This window comes from Acinonyx jubatus, chromosome B1, assembly GCF_027475565.1.
Source record: "Acinonyx jubatus isolate Ajub_Pintada_27869175 chromosome B1, VMU_Ajub_asm_v1.0, whole genome shotgun sequence".
Classification (NCBI taxonomy): domain Eukaryota; kingdom Metazoa; phylum Chordata; class Mammalia; order Carnivora; family Felidae; genus Acinonyx; species Acinonyx jubatus.
In genome coordinates, this window is record NC_069382.1 from 134,558,944 (window position 1) to 134,582,626 (window position 23,683).

A 23,683-nucleotide genomic window follows, 5' to 3' on the forward strand; every position below is an offset into this window, starting at 1 on the left:
GGTGTTCCATTTTCTCATGACCTAAATCATTGCTGAAAAATATTTCATGAGAGTTTAATTTTCTTTTCCTTGTAAGTCACCTACTATTTTTGCCTAGATGCCCTCCAATTTTTTCCCCTTTAACATCAAGTAATTTTACTAGACCAAGGTTTGGTGTTAGTCATTCTGGGTCAATATTCTTCAGTATACAGTGTGCTCTTTCAGTAGATAGTTTCAGTATTCAATTTTTCAATAACATTATCTATAATTATACTTTTTGTACTTGTTCTATTCCTTTGGCTTCTTTTCTTGGGCACTACTATTGTCTTTATGTTAGATCATCTTTACCTCTTTTAATGTCAGTCACTTTTCATCAAAATCTTTTTATTTATTTTTTCACATTTTTTGATTAATTTTTTTCTTTTCATTCTATTTCTCTTAAGGCATTATCTGTCACTTCTATTTACTCCTCGTTTCCTACGAATTGAGTCTTCATTTCTAAAATGATGTTTTTTACTTCTAATTCTTACCTGAGTTCTGCCGCTCATTCTGGGTGTTCCATTTCTTATTATGCTGTTCTGTCATGTCCTGCATCATTTCTTTTCAATTTAACTAGTGTGAAAAGTGTATTAAAGCTCATCTTCTTTTCAACTTAACTGGTGATTACCTTCCCTTTTCTGACAATCACTATCACTTTTTCTTTAACAATATATGAGGACAGGTTTTTAGCCCTATCCTCGCTTCTGGACGCTTCAGTCCCCCATTGCCTCTGTAAAGGCATTTACCTCAGTAAATGAGATGCATAGAATATTTTTATTTCCACATCCTTTGCTTCTAGTTGAGACCTTGAGAATATACTGACTTCTGGCCCTTCCACCCTTACTGAATTCCTTAGTTGCACTGAGATAGGTTGGCACTTTGTTCCACTTCAGCAAGTACTTGCTTTTCCTTTGCAGTATGTCTCCCCTGTTTTAGGAATCACTAATTTAACACTTGTGCTATTAATTCCCAGTTTCATTGTCATTTTTCTCTTACATTACTATATAAATTCAAACTAAATTAATCATTACAGATTCCCCTTCTCTTCATCTGCCCTGTCTTGATAGGAGGTTTCTGCTCTGATTGTTTTGTTGTTTGGTAGTGCTCCCTCTTTAAAGTTTTTTTATGTTTCTTCATTTTTGAGAGACAGAATGCAAGCAGGGGAGGGGCAGAGAGAGAGGGAGACACAGAATCCAAAGCAGGCTCCAGGCTCTGAACTGTCAGCACAGAGCTGGGCTCAAACCCACGAACCATGAGATCATGACGTGAGCCGAAGTCGGACACTTAACTGACTGAGACACCTAGGTGCCCCTGGTAGTGCTCACTCTTCACTGATCCCTCAGAGGCTGTGCATGGGTAATATATTTGTGAATCTGTGCATATTCACAAATATCTATCATCTTGATGGTTGAATGGGATTTGGGCTGTGCTACTGTCCTTTTCCCTCAGCAACCTTAGAAATGTTACTCCACAGTCTTTCAGTTTCCAGGATTTCACATGAGAAGTCCAATGCTAGTGATTTCTCTCCCTCTCTTCCTCTCCCTCCTTCCTTCCTCCCTCCCTCTTCTCTCCATTCTCATTCTCTTTCTTCTCTTTGAGAGACTGAGTATGCAAACAGACAATGACAAGACCATATGTAAAAATAAAACTGACCTGGGGCGCCTGGGTGGTTCAATTGGTTAAGCATCCGACTCTTGATCTTGGCTCAGATCATGATCTCACAGTTTGTGAATTCAAGCCCCACATCAGGCTCTGTGCTAACAGTGCAGAGCCTGCTTGGGATTCTCTCTCTCCCTGTCTCCCTGCACCTTTCCTGCTCATGCTCTTATGTTCGCTCGCTCTCTCTCTCTCAAAATAAAATAAATAAACTTTAAAAAATAAATAAATAAAACTGACAAAGTAGTCTTCAGCAACCAGTCCAGGAAAGCAACTCACCATCTGCAGCCACCATCCCAGGAAGCCAAACAACTGTAGTTATCAGCCCCCAATGGCCACCACTTGATTAATTACTGACAGCTTCCCTAATTTTTGCCCCAACCAGGGAAAGCCAAATACACTCCCCTAACCAAATATGTAGGATACCCCACTTCTAGGTAGCTTCCAACAGCTCCCCCATGCCAGCAACCTCCAATCAGGGCATACCTGAATTCCCTTTTCCCACTATAAAGCTTTCCATTCCTCTGCCTGCCTTTGAGTCTCTGTCAAACACAAGTGATGGTGTCTCAAATCTCTTGCTATAGAAGTTCTGAATTAATAGCCTTTGATTGTTCTCATTTGGCTTTATTTCTGCACCTTTCTTCTCCTTCTCCCTCTTTTTTCTCTTCTTCTTCCTCTTCTTTCTCTTTTTCCCCACTCCTCCTCCTCCTCCCCCAGCCCCACAGTCTCCTTTGTTCTAAGTAACTTGTTCTTTCCACCTAAAAGTTTTAAAAGATCTTTTCTTTATAGGAATTTTCCTCAGATATGCCTAAATGTGTCTTATCTCATTGACATTACCTGGAACTCAGTGACCCCTTTCATCTGCAGACGCACATGTATCTTTAGGTCAGGGAAATTTTCTATTATTATTTGTTTAATTATTACCTCTCTTTATCTGTTCCTTTCTCTCCTTCTGCAATTCCAACAGTCATATTTCAGGTCTTTAGGATGTATATTCAAAGTAATGTGCCTTTTACATCATAATTTCTCTCTTTATATTTTTTTGCTCTGTGTTTTGAGATATCCTTTCCACTTTTCAGGCCACTTAACAAGATTCAATCATTCTTCAGTGTATCATCAGTTTTTGTTTTTAAAATCATGATTTCCATTTGTTTACTTGTGTAAAAATGTTATAGCTGCTTTATTTATAATAGCCTCAGGGGAAAACAACACAAATGATCATCACAAGGAAAGTGGATGGAGAAACTGTGGCATATGCATTCAATAGAATACCGCTCAGCATTAGAAGGGAAAAAACTACAGATATGTGCAAGAACATGAATGAATCTCAAAACATTATACCAAGTGAAAGAAATCAAACCTCAAAAAGTGAATATAATAGGAGTCCCTCTACATGAAGTTCTTTTTTTTTTTTAAATCCAAACCAGGCTCCAGGCTCCAAGCTGTCAGCAAAGAGCCCAACACAGGGCTTGAAGTCACAAACCATGAGATCATGACCTGAGCCAAAGTCAGACACTTAACTGACTGAGCCACTGAGACACCCCTGAGGTTCTAAGTCAAACAAAACTAATATGTGGTGATAGAGACTCAGAAATTACCTAGGAAGGAGGAAATTAAAAAAAAATATGATTTACTAGGGAAGTAGCAGGAGGTGGTGGAAATATTCTATATGTTTATAGAGGTATGGGTTATGTGGGTGGTATGGTATGGATTTATCAAAGTCTATCACACTGTACACTTAAGATCTATGCATTTTATTGAATGTGGAACCTCAATTTAAAAAGGGAATAAAATGGTTTTTGTTCAATAGTCTTGTGTGTGTATTGAATTTAGTCTTCTTGAGGGCTTTTATTTATGTATTTATATATTTATTTATGGTTTAAGATGTCTTTGGTCTTCTCCAGCAGTTTCAAAAGCTAGTGCTATATGAGCTTCAAAGGAAGAGAAGTTTCAGTGCAAAATTCTGCTTCCTCAACGCTCCTCTTTGTCAGAATGACCCAGCAAGTCCATTTTATTTCCTTTTTTTTTAATTTATCTCATTTTATTATATTTTTAATTGAAGTATAATTAACATGGCATTATATTACTTTCAGGTATATAATACAGTGATTCACAGTTCTACATATTACTCAGCACTCATCACAGTGAGTGTGCTCTTAATCCCCATTATCTATTTCACACATCCCCCTCACCCACCTCTCCCCTCTAGCAACCACTAGGTTGTTCTCTGTGTTTAAGAGTCTGTTCTGTTTATCTATATTTTCTTTATTTGTTTCCTTTCTTAAATTCCACATAAGAGTGAAGTCATATGCTATTTGTTTTTCTCTGACTTCTTTCACTTAGCATTATACCCTCTAGGTCCATCCATGTTGTTGCAAATGGCAAGATCTCATTCTTTTTTATGGCTGAGTAATATTCTATTGCATATATATATATATATATATATATATATATATATATATATATATGTATGTATCTCCCACATCTTCTTTATCCTCTCATCTATCAGTGAACACCTGGGCGGCTTCCATACGTTGACTATTGTAAGTAATGCTGCAATAAACATAGAGGTGCGTTTATCTTTTTGAATTAGTGTTTTTGTTTTCTTTTGGAAAATACCCAGTAGTGGAATTACTAGATCATATGGTAATTCTATTTTTAAATTTTTGAGGAATCCCTGTACTGTTTTCCACAGTGGCTGTGCCAATTTGCATTCCCATCAACAGTGCATGAGGGTTCCTTTTTTCTCCACATCCTTACCAACACTTGGTATCTCTTGTCTCCCAAGCCCCATCTCCAATTAAAAAACAAATCTGGGAGCACTTGGGTGGCTCAGTAGGTTAAGTGTCTGACTTTGGCTCAGGTTATGATCTTGTGGTCTGTGATTTCAAGCCCATGTCAAGCTCTGTGCTGACAGCTCAGAGCCTAGAGCTGCTTCGGATTCTGTGTCTCCCTCTCTCTCGGTCCCTCCCCTGCTCGCACTCTGTCTCTCTCTGTCTCTCTTTCAAAAATAAATAAATATTTAAAAAAAGAAAAAGTTTCTAGTCTCTCTAATGGCAAAATTTTTCTTCCTCTATTAGGTGGAAGATGAGCACATTTCTTCAAACACATTAAACTCTGGGTCCAGATCCAAATGAGCAAGGCCAAGAGACTGGTAGCACTTTGCTGTCTGTGTGAGCCCTTCTTTCACGTTCCTATATCCTGTCTTGTGATGTGCCTTTTCTCAGGATGACTAACACTGGAAGTACTTCCTTCAAGGGTAAAGCCCACTTGTAACACTAGGGATGGTTACACCCCTAGCAAGACAAGTGCTGGCATATCCGCAGGGGATATGTTCTAAGCCTCCTGGTAGATGCCTGAAACTGCAGATAGTACTATACCCTACATATACTATGCTTTTTCTTGTACATACATACCTATGATAAAGTTTAGTTTATAGTCACAGTAAGAGATTAACAATAGCTAATAATAAAATAGAAAAATCATAGCAATATACTGTAATACATATATAAAAGTATATGAATGTAGTCTCAAAATATTGTACTGTACTCACCTACTTGTGATGATGTGAGATGATAAAATGCCTACATAATAAGATAAAAGTGAGGTGAGTGACGTAGGCATTGTGATTTAGCATTAGGGTTAGGCTGCTACTGACCTTCTGATGACATGTCAGAAGGAAGATGTCTATTTCTGGACCCAAGTTGACTTCAGGTAACTGAAAATCAGAATGTGAAACGACAGATAACTTGGGGGACATTGTTGTCAATATTAAAGATCACAGCATTACAGAGAATCCTCTACTTCTATCCTTTTAATTATATAAAAAAATAACTATTATAGAGGCAAATAAATCTTGTTGCCAGAGGAAAAGTAATTGAACACTGCCTACCACCAACAGATGATTTTATTGGTTCATTTTTAACTTTTGGGTGGTTTGACATTATCAATCACTTCATGCATCATATGTGAAAAAACTTAGGGTGTGTTCAAAGTGATACTGATCTATATTCCCTTATTAGAAATCACTGAGTATCAACGTATTTTGGAACTGAGGACATTTTGGACTTAAGAACATGTATACATAATTTTAAAAACTTTTTATTTTAAAACCAACTTTAAGGGGTATAATTGACATATAATAAATTGTATCCATTTTAAGAATACTCAGTGAGTTTAGGCAGTTGTATACCCTCATGCAACCACCACAGCCAAGGTCAAAAACATCCCATCATTCCAGAAAAGTTCCTTTCAACCCCTTGGGCCATAATGAGACCCCATAATCAAACACATTCATATTTCTGCACTGGCATATATGTATACGTACACTAAATAGCGTAGAATACTAATACTTTATGTCATATTGGGCAGGTTTTTCTCCTGAGTTTGTCATAAGCTTTATAAAATAGTTTTAAAAAATTTTGGATGTTGAAGGGCACCTCAACACTTAACTGGTTCAGTCAGTTAAGTGTCTGATTCTTGGTTTCAGTTCAGGTCATAATCTCACAGTTCATGAGTTTGAGCCCTGCACTGGGCTCCATGTTGACAGTGTGGAGCCTGCTTGGGATTCTCTCTCTCTCTCTCCCACTCTATCTGACTCTCTCCTGCTCCTTCTCTCTCTCTCCCTCTCTCAAAAATAAATTTAAACAATTAAAAAATTTTTGGATTTTGAAACTGTTGCTAAGGGATTACAGATCTGTTTTAAAAGAGTTATATGATAATGAAAAGAAACAAGGTGATAATTACACTTATATAATTTCACATTCTGATAAACCAAATTGGTTGCTTGTATAGAGACATCTGGACTTATGACAAATGGACTCATGAACCTCTGGGTAAACTTGTGGAAACTAAGTTATTTTAAGAAAATTTATTAATAGTGTATACTTTGTACCTAGCAGTATACCTGGTACATAATAGCCTCTGAAGAATCTTTTGGAAACTAATCTATTTTCAGAAAATTTTATTAACTAATATATACTTTGTACCTAGTATACCTGACACATGATAGGTACCCAGTAACACATTTCATTTTGTCTTGATAATGCTACCCAACTCATACTTCTTTGGTACCACTTTCTTGTCTTTTATTTTAATTAAAAAAATTTTTTTTCTTAATTTTTACTGGGCTCCATGCCCAACATGGGACTTGAACTCATGACTCTGAGATTAAGAGTAACATGCTCTACTGATTGAGCCAGCCAGGCACTCCTATATCACTCTTTTCATTCCCTGTATTGATATTTTCCTCAGAAGGTATCTGAGGGGGAAAAAAAAAACTCCCTTATTCATTTAAAAATCTCTAATTTTTCTACCTGTTTATTGTCTGTCATTTCCTCTAGAACTGTGCTGTCCAATATATAGTCATCAGCCACACATAGCCATTTAAATTTAAATTAAGTATAATTAAATAAATAATTAGCTGCAGTAGAGCCACACTTCAGTGGTCTGATAGCCACATGTAGCTAGTGAGTACTGTATTAGTGTGGATATAGAACAGTTCCACCATTGAGGAAAGTTCTATTAGAGAGAGCTCCATCTTGTTTGCCACTTTGTTCCCCGTGCCTTTCACGGTGCTTGGGATCCAGTAGATGATCAATAAATATTTGCTGAATAAATGTTTTTAGTTCATCTGTAAAAGCCATCATGCAAATATAAAGCAAAGATTCTTTTTTGAAATAGAAATGTTTGAATAGCAATCACTCTCAGGAGCTAAAATGCTTTCTCTGAAAAAGTAAAAGTCTTAGATTATATATTAGGTTGTACTGTAGCTTTGATTATTAATAGTTTTCAGTCATTGAGTATTTACTACATTCCAGGCACTGTTGGAAGTGTTTCATGCATAGTTCCTCAGTATTTTTTTTTTAATTTTTTTTTCAACGTTTTTTATTTATTTTTTGGGACAGAGAGAGACAGAGCATGAACGGGGGAGGGGCAGAGAGAGAGGGAGACACAGAATCGGAAACAGGCTCCAGGCTCCGAGCCATCAGCCCAGAGCCTGACGCGGGGCTCAAACTCACCGACCACGAGATCGTGACCTGGCTGAAGTTGGACGCTTAACCGACTGCGCCACCCAGGCGCCCCAGTATTCTTTACAACAACCATAGGATGTCTACATTATTTCCAATTTACAGATAAGGAAACTGAGACCTCTGTGAAAAGTAACTTGCTTGAGATCTTGCAGCTACTAAATAGCAGGGCCAGAATTTGGGCCCAGGCAGTCTGGCTCCAGATGCTAAGCAATTAACCCCAACATTGAGCTCTTCGTGATTTTTTAAAAAAATGTATATGTATTTATTTTGAGAGAGAGGGAGAGAGAGTGGGGGAGGGGCTGAGAGAGGAAGAGAGCATCCCAAGCAGGCTGCACACTGTCAGCACAGAGCCTGATGAGGGGCTGGGTCTCACGAACCATGAGAACATGACCTGAGATGAAATCAAGAGTCTGATGCTTGACAAACTGAACCACCCAGTCCCCCCTGTGATTGTTTTTAATAAGGACCACTTAGTCTCTTCTTTCCAGTATTCAAACGTCTATTTTCTTTTTTCTTATTTAGTTGCATTTAGCTAGGACACCCTAGAAAACATTACATAATAGCTGCTATAGCCCTGCATCCTTAACTGGTCCCTGACTTTAATGTGAAAGCTTCCCCCATTTCACACTAAGGTATGATGTTACTATTTTCTGATGATTATCTCGATCCACTTAAAGAAATGTTCTTTTGTTTCTAATTTACTATGAATTTTTAAAATTCAGAAATGGCTGTCGAATGTTATACAATGCATCCCTAAAGAATATCATTTGGCTTTTCTCCTTTAATAAATTGTCTGAGTAGATTTTCTAGTGTTAAACCACCATTCTTGGAATAAACCATATTTTGTCATGTTATGAATTCTTTTTAGTATCACACCACTGTTTCTGATACTTTAATACTCAACTGTCTGCAACAAAGTCATGGTGAGAACAGAACTTCCTCCCTTTGGGTACTGTTTGTTTTGGGTTTTGATATTAGGGTTATGCTAGTCTTGTGAAATAAACTGAGAAATTTTCTCTCTTTTTTGGCATATTTCCCTAGAATCCAGCCAGGTTTGGGTACTCTGTCTCAACTTCCTTCTTCTTTCTACAATTGTCATACATAGTACCACCAGTCACTTGTTTGAGAATGTTTTCTCAGGCTAGCTCCCAAGGGTCCTCATAAACTGGACTCACCACCTACTGATCCTCAACAAAGACTGTTTACCATTCAATTTTCTCTTTCCTTGCACAGGCCACAGACATTCTGGCTTCCAAGCTTTTGCTAATTTCATGCCACTTGCCTTGCCATTGAGTTTGCCATGGTAGATAAGGGGTGGTGTTGATTTCTGCTGAACTGAACTAACATTTGAGGTGGGAACTGTGTAGCTGCTTGACACCTCTCTCTTTCTTAACCCTCAAAATCCTGGGAAGCTTTGTTATTTTTATTTTGTAGATAGGTAAAGGAACTTGATAAATTGCTATACACTAACGTATGAGGTGCCAGAATTTAAAACCAGGACTGCTTAATTCCAAAGCAATTGGAACAACATAAATCTCACCTCGTCCATTTTGTTTCCTGGTCATAGTCTCTCACGTTGATTTGTGTATGTCTTCCGTGCTCCATTAGCAATTATGGACTGTACTACACCATTTAACATTACCCTGTTTTGTATTGTTTGTTTGTTTCATCTGTGTAGTTCTTGTCTCGCACAACAGTTATTAACTGTTATCTGGCTCCACATTTGGCTGTCTTTTATTTTTTAATAATGGACAGTGGGAAAAATAAAAGAAGTAAAAGGTGACTAAATGCAATAATTTTGATTGTGTTAGTCTTGGCTACACATTGCAAAAATCCCTTTCAAAATAAGTTTAACTCTGAGTGGTCTCCCAGGGACTTTTTAGCGATCCCTGCAAAATTAAAGCCTAAAAACGAGAGATGACATTTATGAATACTGATCACCGAAGCACATTAAACAGTGACAGTTTGCTGGAAATCACACCTACAGCACTGACTTCCTAACAAGGAAAGCTAGAAGATGCGGCAGTCTCTCAACTGCAGGCACAACCCGGCTTTCCCCCTCCCAGCTCTGCCAGATGGAACTTTCCCTGCGAAAGCTTTGACGGAACGCCCGCTAGCAGTCACGTGGAGCTGGCGCGTACTCCCGCGCCTTGCGGAATGACGCGAGGCTCGCGTTGCCAAGGGGAGGGGCAAGGCGCCGCGGAAGGGGCGGGGCGAAGGAAGCCAGCCGGGGAGGCGGGGCCGGTAGAGTAGAGGGGCGGGCAGAGACGGGCGCGCGGGCGGGGAGGGCCCGGCGTATTATGGGATGCGGCGGTGGAATGGCGCTGGGCGCGTGATTTTGAACAAACCCGGGTCTGTGTCTCGGAGGCGCCGCCGCCGCCGCGGCTGCTGGGAGCCTAGGGAGCGCGGCGCGAGGAGCAGGCGGCGGCGCCGCCGGCTTTGGTAAGTGTCAGCTCTGGGGGTGGGGACATCTGGGCGGGCGGGAAGGGGGCGCCGGCCCCCACTGCGGGTGGTGGAGCGGGCGGAGGGCGCCGGACCGCCCCTTCTGGGAGCCTGGGCTGGTGGGTCTTGGCGGAGAGCGGGAACCTGGCGCCCGGGGCTGCGGCGCTTCATCCCCGGGCCTCAAGGGGCGGGAGACCCCTCCCGGCTCGGCCTCTTCCCGCCTGCACCCCGGAGGGCGGCTGTCACCCGGCAAGGCCGGCGCAGGGGCGGCTTCCCGGCAGTCTGGAGGAAGAGTTCCGGCGGCTGTTGACACGCACCTTGCGTGGCCAGAGTAGCAGACTGTGTCAGCCCTGGGTTTCTGGGAACCGGTTTTGCTGCTGTGTCATTTTGTACCAGTCTCTCCTTTCCTTGCTGCCCGCCGCCCCGTTCTTCCTGCGCCCCTTTGTATGATCTCTTATTCGTGTGTGTCCGTTTTCCTCGCGAAGCCCACCATCTAAATGTCATAATGTCCCCGAGGTGCACGGGGAAAGGGAGCGGGCCGGGACTTAGCTTGGCCAAGCAACGGTAAACACCAAGCACAGTGCGGATGGACGGGCTTGCGGGGGGTGGGGGTGGGAATAAAGTTTAAAGACGAAGAAACTGGGAACACTTGAGACTCTCATCGTAGTCTAGCAGGCTGCATAGGTAAAGAGCGATTGGGCTGGGTGGTAGATAGCACTAGTTTAAAGCCTGAATCTACTGGCTTTTATATGGAGTTGTCATTCAAGAAAGGTAAGGAAATGAAATGGTTTTTTCAACTTCCATCTTACTTAGACTAACTTTTAAAAAAGACAGTAGACTGACCCTGTTCTCAACCTTGAAATTCAGTTTGCTCATTTCAGGTAGATCTTTCAGAGTATATACTGTAGTTCAGTAGTGGGTTTAGAATTCAGCTTTTGAATGGGCGATTAGCAAATCTTTCTGAAAATAAAAAAGGTAACCAATTTAGTTTTTTGTTTTTGCTTTTTAATTCTGTCACAAGCCTTGCAGCTTATGGTTTTGTGTTATTTCTAGGATGATTAAAAACTGCTTACGTTCTTTTTTAGTTATAAATCCGCATAATGAGAGTAGCTGGTGGGAAAGATGGGTAACTCTGGGGTCTTGTTCTAAAGTAAGCTGTTTATTTTCTCCTTATTGAACAAATATATCTGCGGCAGATTTTTTTTTAATTTAGTGACTTAGATCTTAATATTTGGCAAATAATTTTTGTTTAGAGGTGTATTTCCTGTATTTTAGAAATTGTTCATTCATGATTAGGATCGATATATTTTAAACCTACTTGGACTTTGACGCCTTAAACCAATGACAATTTGGAAGTCAATGTTCACGGACAGAAATGATCAGATGAAATTAAGTGAAGAGAGAAATAGTTGAAACTTTATTTTTAAAATTAGTCGTCTTGACCACATTATCAGCAGGAGGATCAGTGCCTGTAATTTACAGATGTGACGGGGGGATAAGACATGCATATGGAAATGGATCGCTCTGTCAAAGTAGTGCTGAAGTGGAGGAAAACGTCAGTCAGTCGGTGAATGACATTAAAGGTCTTAATCATGTTTTTAGTATCTGAAATGAGCACAGTGAATAAAACGCATTGCTTCATCTGTCTCAAGTTGCTTTACTAAAAATGAAAGTGTTTGGGTTCTTTATTGTCCTTATGCCGCCTTCCGTGTGGCTTTTGCTCTTCAAAACAAAAATATGCCGGACTTGGGACTCGGCAGGTAGAGCGACTTCCTTTCGCGTAGCTGCCGGGCCCGCAGAAGCACCATTTTTCGCTGTGGGGTGAAAGGTCTCGGCGTGGGCTGTGTGAGCGCTTGTATCTGCCTGTGCATTTGAAGGTTGGCGGGGCGGGCGGGAGGTTTCCCCGGATATGTGGGTGTGCGCCTCTCCGGAGGGGAGGGCTGAGGAGGGGAGGAGGAGGAAGGGGGAGGTTACTGGCGGCGGCGGCGGCGGCGGCGGCCCGGGCTCGGGCTGTCGGGGAAGCTGCTGAGCTGTGATGGTGATGACGAGGTGAAAATGGCGGATCTTTCGAAATACAATCCCGGCCCCTGACATACCAGAGGCGGCGGCGGCGGCGGCGTCGCCACCCGGGCTCCCTCCTCGGCCCCCGGGTCCCCTGTAGCGCTCGAGTTCGGGCAGACTGGGAAAGGAAACGGCTGGCCGGAGCTACCGTGCACAGGCAAAACAAGCACCGCCCGGGCTCGGAATTGCCCGGGACCTTCTGGAGCCCCCACCTCGGAGCCGGAGGGAGGAGAAAGCGGCAGCCGCTGGAGGTAGAGGGGAAGGGGGTATCCGAGGGCTTCTCTGCACTGAGATCTCTATTATTTAGGGGGGTGGTGGGTAAGGGAGGAATTGCGTTGTGGATCAAGGAATGACTAGTCCAGAGTGCAAAGAATCAGTAGCCTCGTAATGACATCAACATTATTCTATGAGTGTTAAGAGGGCTCGAGTTTGCTCTTATACCTAAGGCTGCTGCTGAGGCCTAGAGGAACCACTAGCACTTATCATGATTTCCTTACTTAATATTTAAAACGTCCACTGTGGCGGGTGTTGGTATGGTGATGTTCAGTTTTATAGGGGTCTATGTTTCTTTAGGGAGGCAGAGCATAGGCATTTTATTCTGCATTTAAGCTCTGTGTCTTAGATCGTAGTCTGTAACTTGTTGGGGTGTGGATGCTCACATTTTTTAAACATATGGACCAGTTTTGTTACAATTAAAAATGTTGTCTTTTTCTTTTATGGCTCTGTCATCTATAGAGTGACCCCTTTGCCCCTGCCTTTTGGCAAATAACAATTGAGATACTGTCAGTCATATTTTATATCCATGTTTTTCCCTGCCCCCCCCCCTCCATTTCATGAATTTGGAGACTAAAGTTATGGAATATTTTGCAATATGTAGATTTTATAATCCAAGGGAAATACAGCTGTGGGAGTTCTATTTTGACTCACAAGTTTTACCTTTGTTGTTAAGGAAGTTGTGATGGCTGGACATTAAGTTGGTAGAGATGAATAGAGACCTCTGCTTTTTTCTGAATACTGGACTTGTTAGCTCTTTGTTTAAAGGGCTGGAGCATTGGAGTGATTGACTTTATGATGGCCAAAGTTTAATTTTGTTTGGTTACCTAAAGATCCAGGTATGTTTTAGATTGTGCTACAGATCCCTCAGGAGTGTTTCTGCTTCCATACACCAGTAGTGTTACTGAAAAGTTACATTTGAATCAAATTTTTATACATTAATTTGGGCCCTCTAGTTTTCCCAGCTTTTGTAGTGGAAGGTTGGGTTCAGTGACGTTGAATATATGAGCCTGAACAGAGAAGTGAGTATTTAAGAAATGCCCACTGGTAATGTTTATGATTAGCAGTAATTTTCCTTATCCAAGTGTCCTACAAAGAGATGATGTCATAGAATGACATACAATATCATACATCATGTGTTTCGTTCAGAGGAGAAATATTTTGTGTGCATGTGTGTATGTAGCCTAGCCATTTATTTGGCTTTCACTCATTAGAAGAATAAGGGACCAAAAAAATTTTGGAGGAAATAACTGTGGAGGTACTCAGAAGCTTTAGTGAATGAATTTTTTTGTTAATCATTTGATGTTCTTGTATTATCCAGTCGGGATTTGGTTCTGTTTTTTTCTTACAGCTTTTATGTTGCAATTATTTGGTACATGTCAGTTAGCTGCTAAGTTAGTAGAAAAACTCAGAATTTAAAAAGTAATTAAAGAGGGAGATTAAAATGCTTTTTCATTGGCTTTTCTTTTAATCACAGAGGACCATTGTCTTTTTTGATTCTTTGTGATTGTCTTTAAAGGCCAGTTTTCACCTTGTTACAGTTAGAACAATTTGTCTATTACTAGTTAGAAGTATGCTAGAAAGAGATGAAGAGTTATGCTACTGGAGATAGCCTAGTGTCTTTTTTTGGGGGGAAGAGGAGCATTATAGATTTTCATTGCTTATTTCAAGTGTTACTATTGGATATCTTTTATATGTCATATACTGTGCTAGGAATAGAGAATACCTCAGTGTCATTGTCTCAGGAAACTTTCAGTTTAGGAATCCATGGGAGATAAAGTTGGAAGGATGGATTAGGTAGAGCTTTAATGCAGAAGACCTTGAGAGTTACAGGAAATTTAATTTTTTTAAAGTTTTATTTAAGTAATCTCTATACCCCATGTGGGGCTTGAACTCATGACCCTCAGATCAAGAGTCATATGCTCCTCCAAATGAGCCAGCCAGGCACGCTGACAGTTACAGAACATTTTTAAATAGGAGAGTGACAGCCTCAGAGATGCACTCGAGAGAGATACGTTCTGTAACTTTTCTGTAGAATGTGTTGTAGGTTAAAGGAGATGGAGGTAAAGATACCATAGTAGGTTCCAAACTTCAAAGATTTAGCAATTCTTGGTTGCAGTGGGAAGGAGACATAATAAAGGTATAATATACATGTATATTACAGATTAATAGTTGTATGAAGAGACATCAAAGATGATAAGATCTTAAGCCTTACTGTTTGGTAGAATATCGAATGTGGTACACTATTAACTCAAATGAAAATTCTTTTCCTCTTGCTCCATCTAAATCATAGTAACCCTGCAAGTAAATGGAGGCTTAGAGAGATTACTGCTTGGGGTTATGTGTTAAACAACTAGGAGAGCCAACATTCGGAAATGAATCTTTCTGATTTGAATCCCCATGTTTTATCCACCATGTTAGTCTTAAGCATGAATAATATACATATATATATAGTTCTTCTTTAAAGGGAAGAAAGTGTATAGGTCCTTAGTATTGGCCTAAATAGTTTTATTAAAATATTTAATTTTTAGATGTATATAAGCATAAATTCTTTATGTTTATTGCTTTTAGTATAAAATGCAAGTAGATTTATAAATGAAATAGAAACAAAACTACAAAGCCAGTAAAACAAATTAAATTTAGGGTAATGGATGATTTTTTTTTTTTTTAACATTTATTTTTTGAGAGACAGCACGCACGAGCAGGGGAGGTGCAGAGAGAGGGGGAGAAACAGAATCTGAAGCAGGCTCCAGGCTCTGAGCTGTCAGCACAGAGCCTGACGCAGGGCTCGAACTCACAAGCCATGAGATCATGACCTGAGCCAAAGTCAGTCGCTTAACTGACTGAGCCACCCAGGCGCCCCTGGATGATGTTTTGCTGAAACAAACTCTTGCTTTGCATAGTGAATATACTATTGCCCGCCTTGGCAAGGTGTGCAGTTTTCTATATACTGTATATCCTGTGATATACCACTTTTCTCTGTTTGAATGCTGTAAAGCTTTCCTCCTTAAATCACAGATGGTTTGGCTTTTACTTAGCATAAATATATCATTTACCTTGTAAGACCCTTCTGTGCATTTTTTTTTTAGACCACCCTAATTCTAGTACCATTGATTGTGAGTATGAGGTGGTTATTCAGATGATCCAGAGTACACTATTTAACACATATTATCAAAATGAAAATACACACTTTTCAAATATTCCTCAGGAATAGTCTAGTTCTCCCAGTTTAGTTTGAGAAATGTAGTTATGTACTTCGTTTTTTGAGCTGTCAGTGTTTGATTTTAGAAATCCGGGCTAAAATCCAGATGTTATAGTTAACCAGTTAGTGCTGGTGGTAAGATTTAGGTACAAAAGTATAGCTCTTATTACTCAGATATTTTTGTCTAATCTGACAAATTATTCACCTGTAATATGACAATAGGTCACCACTTCATAATGTTATATGCAAGGATGAAAACATTTGTTCACCCAGGTTGTCCTTCACCTATAATTAAGAAAGTAACAGTGTTTCAGCACTGATAATATTCCATGAGAAACTTTTTATTAGAGTGCATGAGTGGAGGGGAGGGACAGAAAGAGAGAGAGAGAGAGGGAGAATCCGAAGCAGGCTCCATGCTTAGCACTGAGCTTGACACAGGGCTCAATTCCAAAACCCTGGGATGATGACCTGAGCTGAAATCAAGAGTCAGATGTTCAACCAACTGAGCCACCCACCCAGGTTCCCTTCCGTGAGAAACTCTTAAAAGATGTAAAAGTATAGAGCATTTGCCATTTCTGTCTTATGTTATTTTTTATTTTATATTTATTTATTGTAATCATTCACTATCCTAAGTCAAACCCTCCATAAATCTCTGTCTCAAACTAATTACTGTAATAGCCTTCTAACTGGTCTCTGCCTCCAGTCCACTAAAATACTGAGATGAAGTTAATCCTCCTAGAGTACAACTGTGATCATGCCATTCTACACTTGATCTTAGCCAAAAGGCCGAGAAGCGATGTGATCATGCCATACTATTGATTTCTAAGCTTTGTCAGGGCAAGATCTTTGGTTAATTATCCATAATGCCCTTACAAAGTTGGGAAGCAATAAGTATTTGTTAATTAAATGACTGATAACAATTTTAAAATGGTTAAAAATTAAGAGAACCTTATCAATTTTAAGATGAATATAATTGCAGAGGGTATTAGTTAAAAGTTAATTCTGAGTATTTAAAAACTTATTTGAAAAGGAATTTCTCAGTTTGTGCCTTGTGAACTTGTTATTTTATTTGAAGTGTTGTGAAGTCTTAGAGCATTATATAAACCTGTCTTACTCAAATAGACAAACCAAAGTTATCTTTCAGACCCCAATGTAAATAATGCTAGAATTTTAGATGATACCTCTTCTCCATGATTAAATGATTTATTCTTCAAATTTGTATTGAGAAGTTATTATGTGGCAGCTCTGTTCTAGGCATTGGAGATATGGGATCCAGTGATGAAGACAGACAAGTCCCAGTTCTAATGAAGCTTGCATTCTAAAGAAGTAGGGGAGGAAGAATCAGACTATAAACAGATACTTTCTAGTGGTAAATGCTATGATCGAAATACCAGGGTAATGTGACAGAGTGCCTAGGACAGTGGAGATGAGAGTGAGGGTGCTTTTTTAGGTAGAACTTAAAATGTAATATAATTGGATATATTAGAAATCATTAGGTTTTCTGAAATCAGTGAATTTTTAACTCTCATTAGACTTAAACCATTCAACCATGTTCAACTGTGAGAAGGAAAAACTCAATGTATGGCTTCCAGAATTGTACCTTACTTTTAGAACTTTGTTTTATGAGCAAAAAAAATATTGGAGGCATGAGGAATACATTGTATGTTCTGTCTTCTTTCCTACTCTACCTTGACGTGTAACCCTTTGTACAGATGAGGTGAAGTAAAGCTCCTCAGTCCTCTTGGCTTGTGAAAACCCTCTCTTTTCTTGGAGTGGTCCTCAACACAGTGGTGATGAGGTTGCATGTGCTAGTACATATCTTCCATTCCTAAGGGATAAAATTAGAGTGATGATTCATGTAGCTACATGGCCAAACCCTTTCCTGCCATGCCCGCAGCTCCTTTTCAGAGTTTCTTTTAGCACAGGCCACCATGCCTTGCATGTGACCCTGATTGAAACAGATATAGATGTCTAACTATAAAGCATTTATCATAGTCTGCTCAGTGGCTTTGAGGTGTGCTGGCTCCAGAATTCTGCAAGGCCCTGTACTTCATAGAGACTGGCCAAGTCAAGCAGACCTTTTCTTGTTAGAAGTTTGAACTTTACTCCTAGTTCAAGGGAGACTCCAATCCTGTAATTCCTAGTCTTTTTTAACAGGACAAATAAAAAGACATTCTGAATAGCAAGCTTCAAAATATATGAAGCAAAGATGCACAGACAAGGAGAAAAAGAAAAATCCACAATCATATCTAGGGATTTTAACAGTCTTTCTCACTAATTGATAGAAGAAGAAAAAGTGACAAAATAGAAGATATGAACAACACTGTCAGCCAACTTGATATAATTGACATTTGTAGAACACTGCCCTCAGCAACTGTAGAATACATGTTCTTTTCAGGTGCACATGCAGTGTTCACTAAGATAGACCATATACTGAGCCATAAAATAAGTCTCTAATTTGAAATAATGGAAAGAGTATCACATTCTTTGGCAATAAATAGTAAATTAGAAATCAGTAATAAGATAGAAAATCCTCAAATATTTGGGAGTTAAATAGCATGTTTTTATTTTTCCATGGTTCAAAGGTAAAATCTCAAGGAATATTAGAAAATATTTGAAGCTAATAATAATAAAAACATACTGAATGCAGCTAGAGGTTTGGGGCAAATTTTTAATATTAAGTGTTTATTTTAGGAAAGAAGAAAGGTTTAAGCCGTGAAACTAAGAATTTTAGACATACTTTTTTCTGGGAAGAGCCAGATAGGAAATATTTTAGGCTTTGGAGGCCATGTAAATCTGTTTTATATAATTTATATATACTTTTCCCCCCAGCTATTTAAAAATACAAAAACCATTCTTAGCTGGAGAGCAGTAAACAGACTATGGGCCTGATTTGGTCTGTGGACTATATTTTACTGAAGCCTGATCTATGCTTCCATCTTAAGCTTCTAAAAGAACAAATTAAACATAAAGCAAGTAGAAGGAAGGAGATAAAGGTAACAGTCAATTAAATAATAAATGGACAAAGAATAGAGAAAGTCAGTGAAGCCAAAATGGTTCTTTGAAAAGATCAATAAAATTGATACATCTTCAGCCAGACTAATTAAGGAAAAAAAGAAAGAAAGAAAAAAACACAGAAATTACCAAAATGAGGAATGAAGAGTTGACATTTCTACAGACATTAAGATGAAAGAATTTTATGTATAATTTAATGCTAACAAATTTGACAACCTAGAAGAAATAAATTCCTTGAAGGACACAAACTACCAAATATCAAAGGTCACTGAGTAACCTGAATAACCCTATATCTACCAAAGAAATTGAATTTATACTTAAAAAACAAGAAAGATTTATGTCTAGATGGACTCACTGTTGAGTTCTAACAAACAGTTCAGGAAGAAATGGTAACAATTCTATGCTGACTTTTCCTGAAAATTGAAGAGGAAAGCATATGCCCCAACAGCCACTCTAAGAAAAAGAACTACACACCAGTGTCCCTCATGAATGCAGACAAAATATTAGGAAATAGAATTCAGGGATATATACAAAGTGTAACACATCATGACTGAGTATAGGGCTTATTTCGGGAATGCAAAATTGGCTTAATAATAAAAAAGTCAATATAATTCAAGGCTAAAAGAGAAAAGTGTGTGATTATCTCAATATTTGCAGAAAAAGCATATGACAGAAATATCCATTTATGATTGGGGGAAAAAAAGAAACCAACCAAACTCCAAAAACTGGAATATAAATATGCTTCCTGAACCTGATAATAAAGGGAATTTGTGAAAAACCCATATCTAACAAATGAGATTGGTAGTAAGGCAAAGATGTCTGCTCTTACCACTTTTTTTTTTTTAATTTTTTTTTTCAACGTTTATTTATTTTTGGGACAGAGAGAGACAGAGCATGAACGGGGGAGGGGCAGAGAGAGAGGGAGACACAGAATCGGAAACAGGCTCTGGGCTCTGAGCTGTCAGCACAGAGCCTGACGCGGGGCTCGAACTCACGGACCGCGAGATCCTGACCTGGCTGAAGTCGGACGCTTAACCGACTGCGCCACCCAGGCGCCCCTCTTACCACTTTTATTAAACATTTTACTGGCGGTCCTACTCAGTGTAGTAAGGCAAGGAAACGAAATAAAAGACACACTGACTGGAAAGGAAGAAATACAGACATTATTCTCAAACAGCATGGATTGTGTTTGTAGAAAATCCTAAAGAATCTACATCAAAAAACTAAAGTTAATAAGTGAGTTTACCTGGGTTGTAGGCTACATGAACAATATGAAAAAAAATCGTTGTATATACTAGCAACAATTTGAAAATGGAAAAACCAATTGCAATCCATCAAATACCATGAAATGCATAGGGATGAATTTATGTGCAAGACATGTACATTTGAAATATAAAACATTACTAAGATAAGTAAGTAGAGAGATATACTGTTGGGAGACAGTTTTCCATTGCTCTTTGCATTCCTGCACCTCTGCAACTGAGGCAGCAACTGCCCTTTTAAATGATCATTTCTAGGATGTTTGTATAGCAAACAGCCTTGAATGATAGAAATAGTGACTCGTGCTGTAGCCAAGGGCAGATTTGCTTATTGTGCAGTATAATAAAGATAATATCTTCTTGTGGACAAAAGGGCAGGTGTGCTTCAGCCCATTACAAATGAATCAGATTCTCTGAGCTCAGGGTTCTTAGTTGTGATACAAACATGATTCTCTCATGTTCCTACTATACTGTAGTAAGTCCTGTGTCTCTACCTAGGACTACTGTGTGGTCTGCCAGTATCTGTGAAATGGTAACAGGAAACTTAGTTAGCTTACAAAGAGGGTCTGAAATCTCAGATTGCTCACAGGTCTTGGCAGTTTGGGCCATGAAAATGGAGTGCTGGCAGAGACATAGCTTTATGAAAGAGGAAGGATGAGAGCCATGTCGACTAGGTTAGGGGATATGAAAAGATTCTGGCATCTAGTAGTGAATGCTGTCACCCAAGTAGTGGGCAAGGGTGGCAGGGGCAGGGGAAGTATTCCAGTGTTCTGTCTCTTAATGGATAGTTAGGGTCTGAACGGAGAGCCCAAATGGTGCTTTAATTGTTGTACACTCAACTCCATAGCCCCAGCTGAAAGGCAGTGTGGCTGTAGTCACTGAGTTAAGGATCCCGAAAGCTGAGATATTGGTGTCAGAGGATATAGAATTTTGGGTGAATTAGAAGTTTGTTTAGTTGAGTTGGAACTGTGGGTACTTGAAACTGAAAGTAAATTCATTGCCAAACCATATCTCCTTCTGTGACTTGAACTTCTCCCTCCTCCTACACCTTGACTTCAGATGCTTTAAGGAGAGGGATGAATAGAGATTGGGCAAAGATCTCCCTGTCCTTAAGTGGGGACCAAAGGCCATACCCACATGTCTAAATATACTGGTGGAGATTCAGAGCAGGGAGTCAAAACTTCATGGCTCTGTTGGATACTGGCACCCAAGTCATCATCCTGCCTTATTCTGTGGGGAATAGAGTGTGCAGATGCAACTGATGGGGCTTGGGCACTGTTTGCAGTAGGTGAGGGAAGCTAATGTGACATGATGGGTTGGGCCCTTTGTTGTTATGTACTATTGTGACTCCCATTGCTAAAGACATAATTGGTGTTGATGTTTTTACATGTCTACTTTAAGTTCCCATAAATATCTGAGGGGATTCTCCTGATCAGAAAGAGCTGCATGTAGAGAAATGTTAGTACTTTGAAGTCTCAAAATGCTAGTCATTCCTTTGAGCTACAAGTTATTGTGACTGATGATTTTATAATATATATAAAGAGCTTATCCAGCTCAATAAGAAGACAAAAAAAGCGGGGCGCCTGGGTGGCTCAGTCGGTTGAGCGGCCGACTTCGGCTCAGGTCACGACCTCGGCTCAGGTCACGACCTCGCGGCCCGTGAGTTCGAGCCCCACGTCGGGCTCTTTGCTGACAGCTCAGAGCCTGGAGCCTGTTTCAGATTCTGTGTCTCCCTCTCTCTCTGACCCTCCCCTGTTCATGCTCTGTCTCTCCCTGTCTCAAAAATAAATAAAACATTAAAAAAAATTAAAAAAAAAAAAAGAAGACAAAAAAAGCCAGTATATTTTTTTAAAGGCAAAAGATTTTAACAGGCACTTTTCAAAAGAAGATGCACAAGGGGCACCTGGGTGGCTCAGTCAGTTAAGCATCCGACTTCAGCTCAGGTTGCGATCTCACGGTCTGTGGGTTCGAGCCCCATGTCGGGCTCTGGGCTGATGGCTCAGAGCCTGGAGCCTGCTTCCGATTCTGTGTCTCCTTCTCTCTCTGCCCCTCCCCCATTCATGCTCTGTCTCTCTCTGTCTCAAAAATAAATAAAAACGTTAAAAAAAAAAAACAAAAGAAGATGCACAATACACTGCATATATAAAAAGATGCTCATTGTTATTAGTCATTTGGGTATTGCAAGTGAAAACCACAATGAGATATCACTTCACACCCATTAGAATGGCTAAAATTAAAAAGACTGATAATACCAGTTGTTAGCGAGGATGTGGAGCTGCTGGAACTCTTGCACATTGCTGGTGGGTGTATACAGTGGTACAGCCAAGTTGGGAAATAGTTTGGCAGTTTCATGGAAAGTTAAAAATAAATTTACCTTATGACCCTGCAAGTCTACTTCTTTGTCTTTATTCAAAAAATATGAAAATATATATCCATAACAAACTAGCAGTGTTATTTATAAGAATCCCAAACTGGAAACACTACAGATGTCCATTCACAGGTGAATGGATAAACAAATTGTGGTAGATTCATATGATAGAATATTACTCAACAAAAAAAAGGAACAGAACTTGTAGTAAGTGAAGGAATGAAGATAAATTTCAGTCGTATTGCATGGTTCCTTTGTGTCACAAGTACACAATGTATGATTCCATTTATGTGAAATCCTAGAATGGGCAAAAGTCAAAACTAATCTATAGAGATAGAGTAGTGGTTGTGTAGGTTGGGATGTTTGGGGTAGGGGATTGACTGTAAAGGAGTAGACTTGTTTTTTTCTTCATTTAAAAAATATCAGTGGTAAAAGTTTAAGGCAATGTAATTTTGTGATTAAAATTATGAACTTTGGTATCATAAAACATATCCTGAGTTTGAGTCTGGGCTCTATCATTTACTAGTTATGTGACCTGGGACGGATTTTATAATCTAAGTTTCTTCATCTGTAATATGGGAGTGGTAATGATACTGTCTCAGAATGGTTGTGAGGATAAATTGTGCTATCATTGGCAAACACTCAATAATGATTAATTTTGGCCCTATTAGTATCTGTCAGTGCTAATTATAATTTGTTGCTCATGTCTGTTAATCTCAGAATGGGTATTGTATTTTTGTATTTTAAAAAATGGGAGAAAGAATGCTGATCAGGTTTCTGTGGATCTTTAATGTTGTATGGGCAAGCAACATTACTATTTAGTCAGTCATGATCATGATGTAATGTTTAGATAAGGGTACTGACTTCTTTATTGGAAGTTCTACATAACCTTTGGCTAAAAGCATCACAATTCCAGGGTGCCTGGGTGACTCGGTTGAGTGTCCGACTTTAGTTCAGGTCATTATCTCATGGTTCATGAGTTCAAGCCCCACATCGGGCTGACGGGCTCACTGCTGTCAGCGCAGAGCCCGCTTTAGATCTCTGTCCCCTTTTCTCTCTGCCCTTCTGCGCGCATCTGTCTCTCAAAAATAAACATTAAAAAACATTAAAAGTAATAAATAAAAGCATCATAGTTCTGATTTGTTCATAATCTGCTTTATTATTATTACCACTTTTTTTTGTAATGAGACTGGTTTTTACGCCTTTTAAATGCTTTCTTTTTTGACATTTTAAATGGCCAAGGAGGATTTGAGAATCTTTTTTCCAAATAAAGTTGTTTTTGGTATGAAGTTAATTGATCAGACTTGAGCCAAATAAGTCATTTAATCTGCACTTGCTGAGATGGATTACTCTGGAA

The 23,683-nt window shown here is 39.4% G+C and overlaps 1 protein-coding gene across 7 annotated transcripts in view; it reads left to right on the forward strand.

Annotated features, from left to right (window-relative positions):
• The first annotated feature begins 9,987 nt into the window (after positions 1-9,987).
• Positions 9,988-23,683, forward strand: part of LIN54 (lin-54 DREAM MuvB core complex component) — a 71,829-nt gene continuing 58,133 nt past the window's right edge. For 2 of the 7 annotated variants that reach the window (XM_027059637.2, XM_027059671.2), the window contains exon 1: positions 9,988-10,148. Coding sequence is in view for 3 of the 7 variants with exons in the window: in XM_053217202.1 (XP_053073177.1) it covers positions 10,898-10,919 (22 nt within the window). In the remaining 4 variants the exon portion in view is untranslated. Of the gene's footprint in view, positions 10,149-10,797; positions 10,920-12,088; positions 12,461-23,683 lie in introns of those variants that run through there. The other 5 variants (XM_053217202.1, XM_053217201.1, XM_053217199.1 and 2 more) reach the window with 5 other exon arrangements.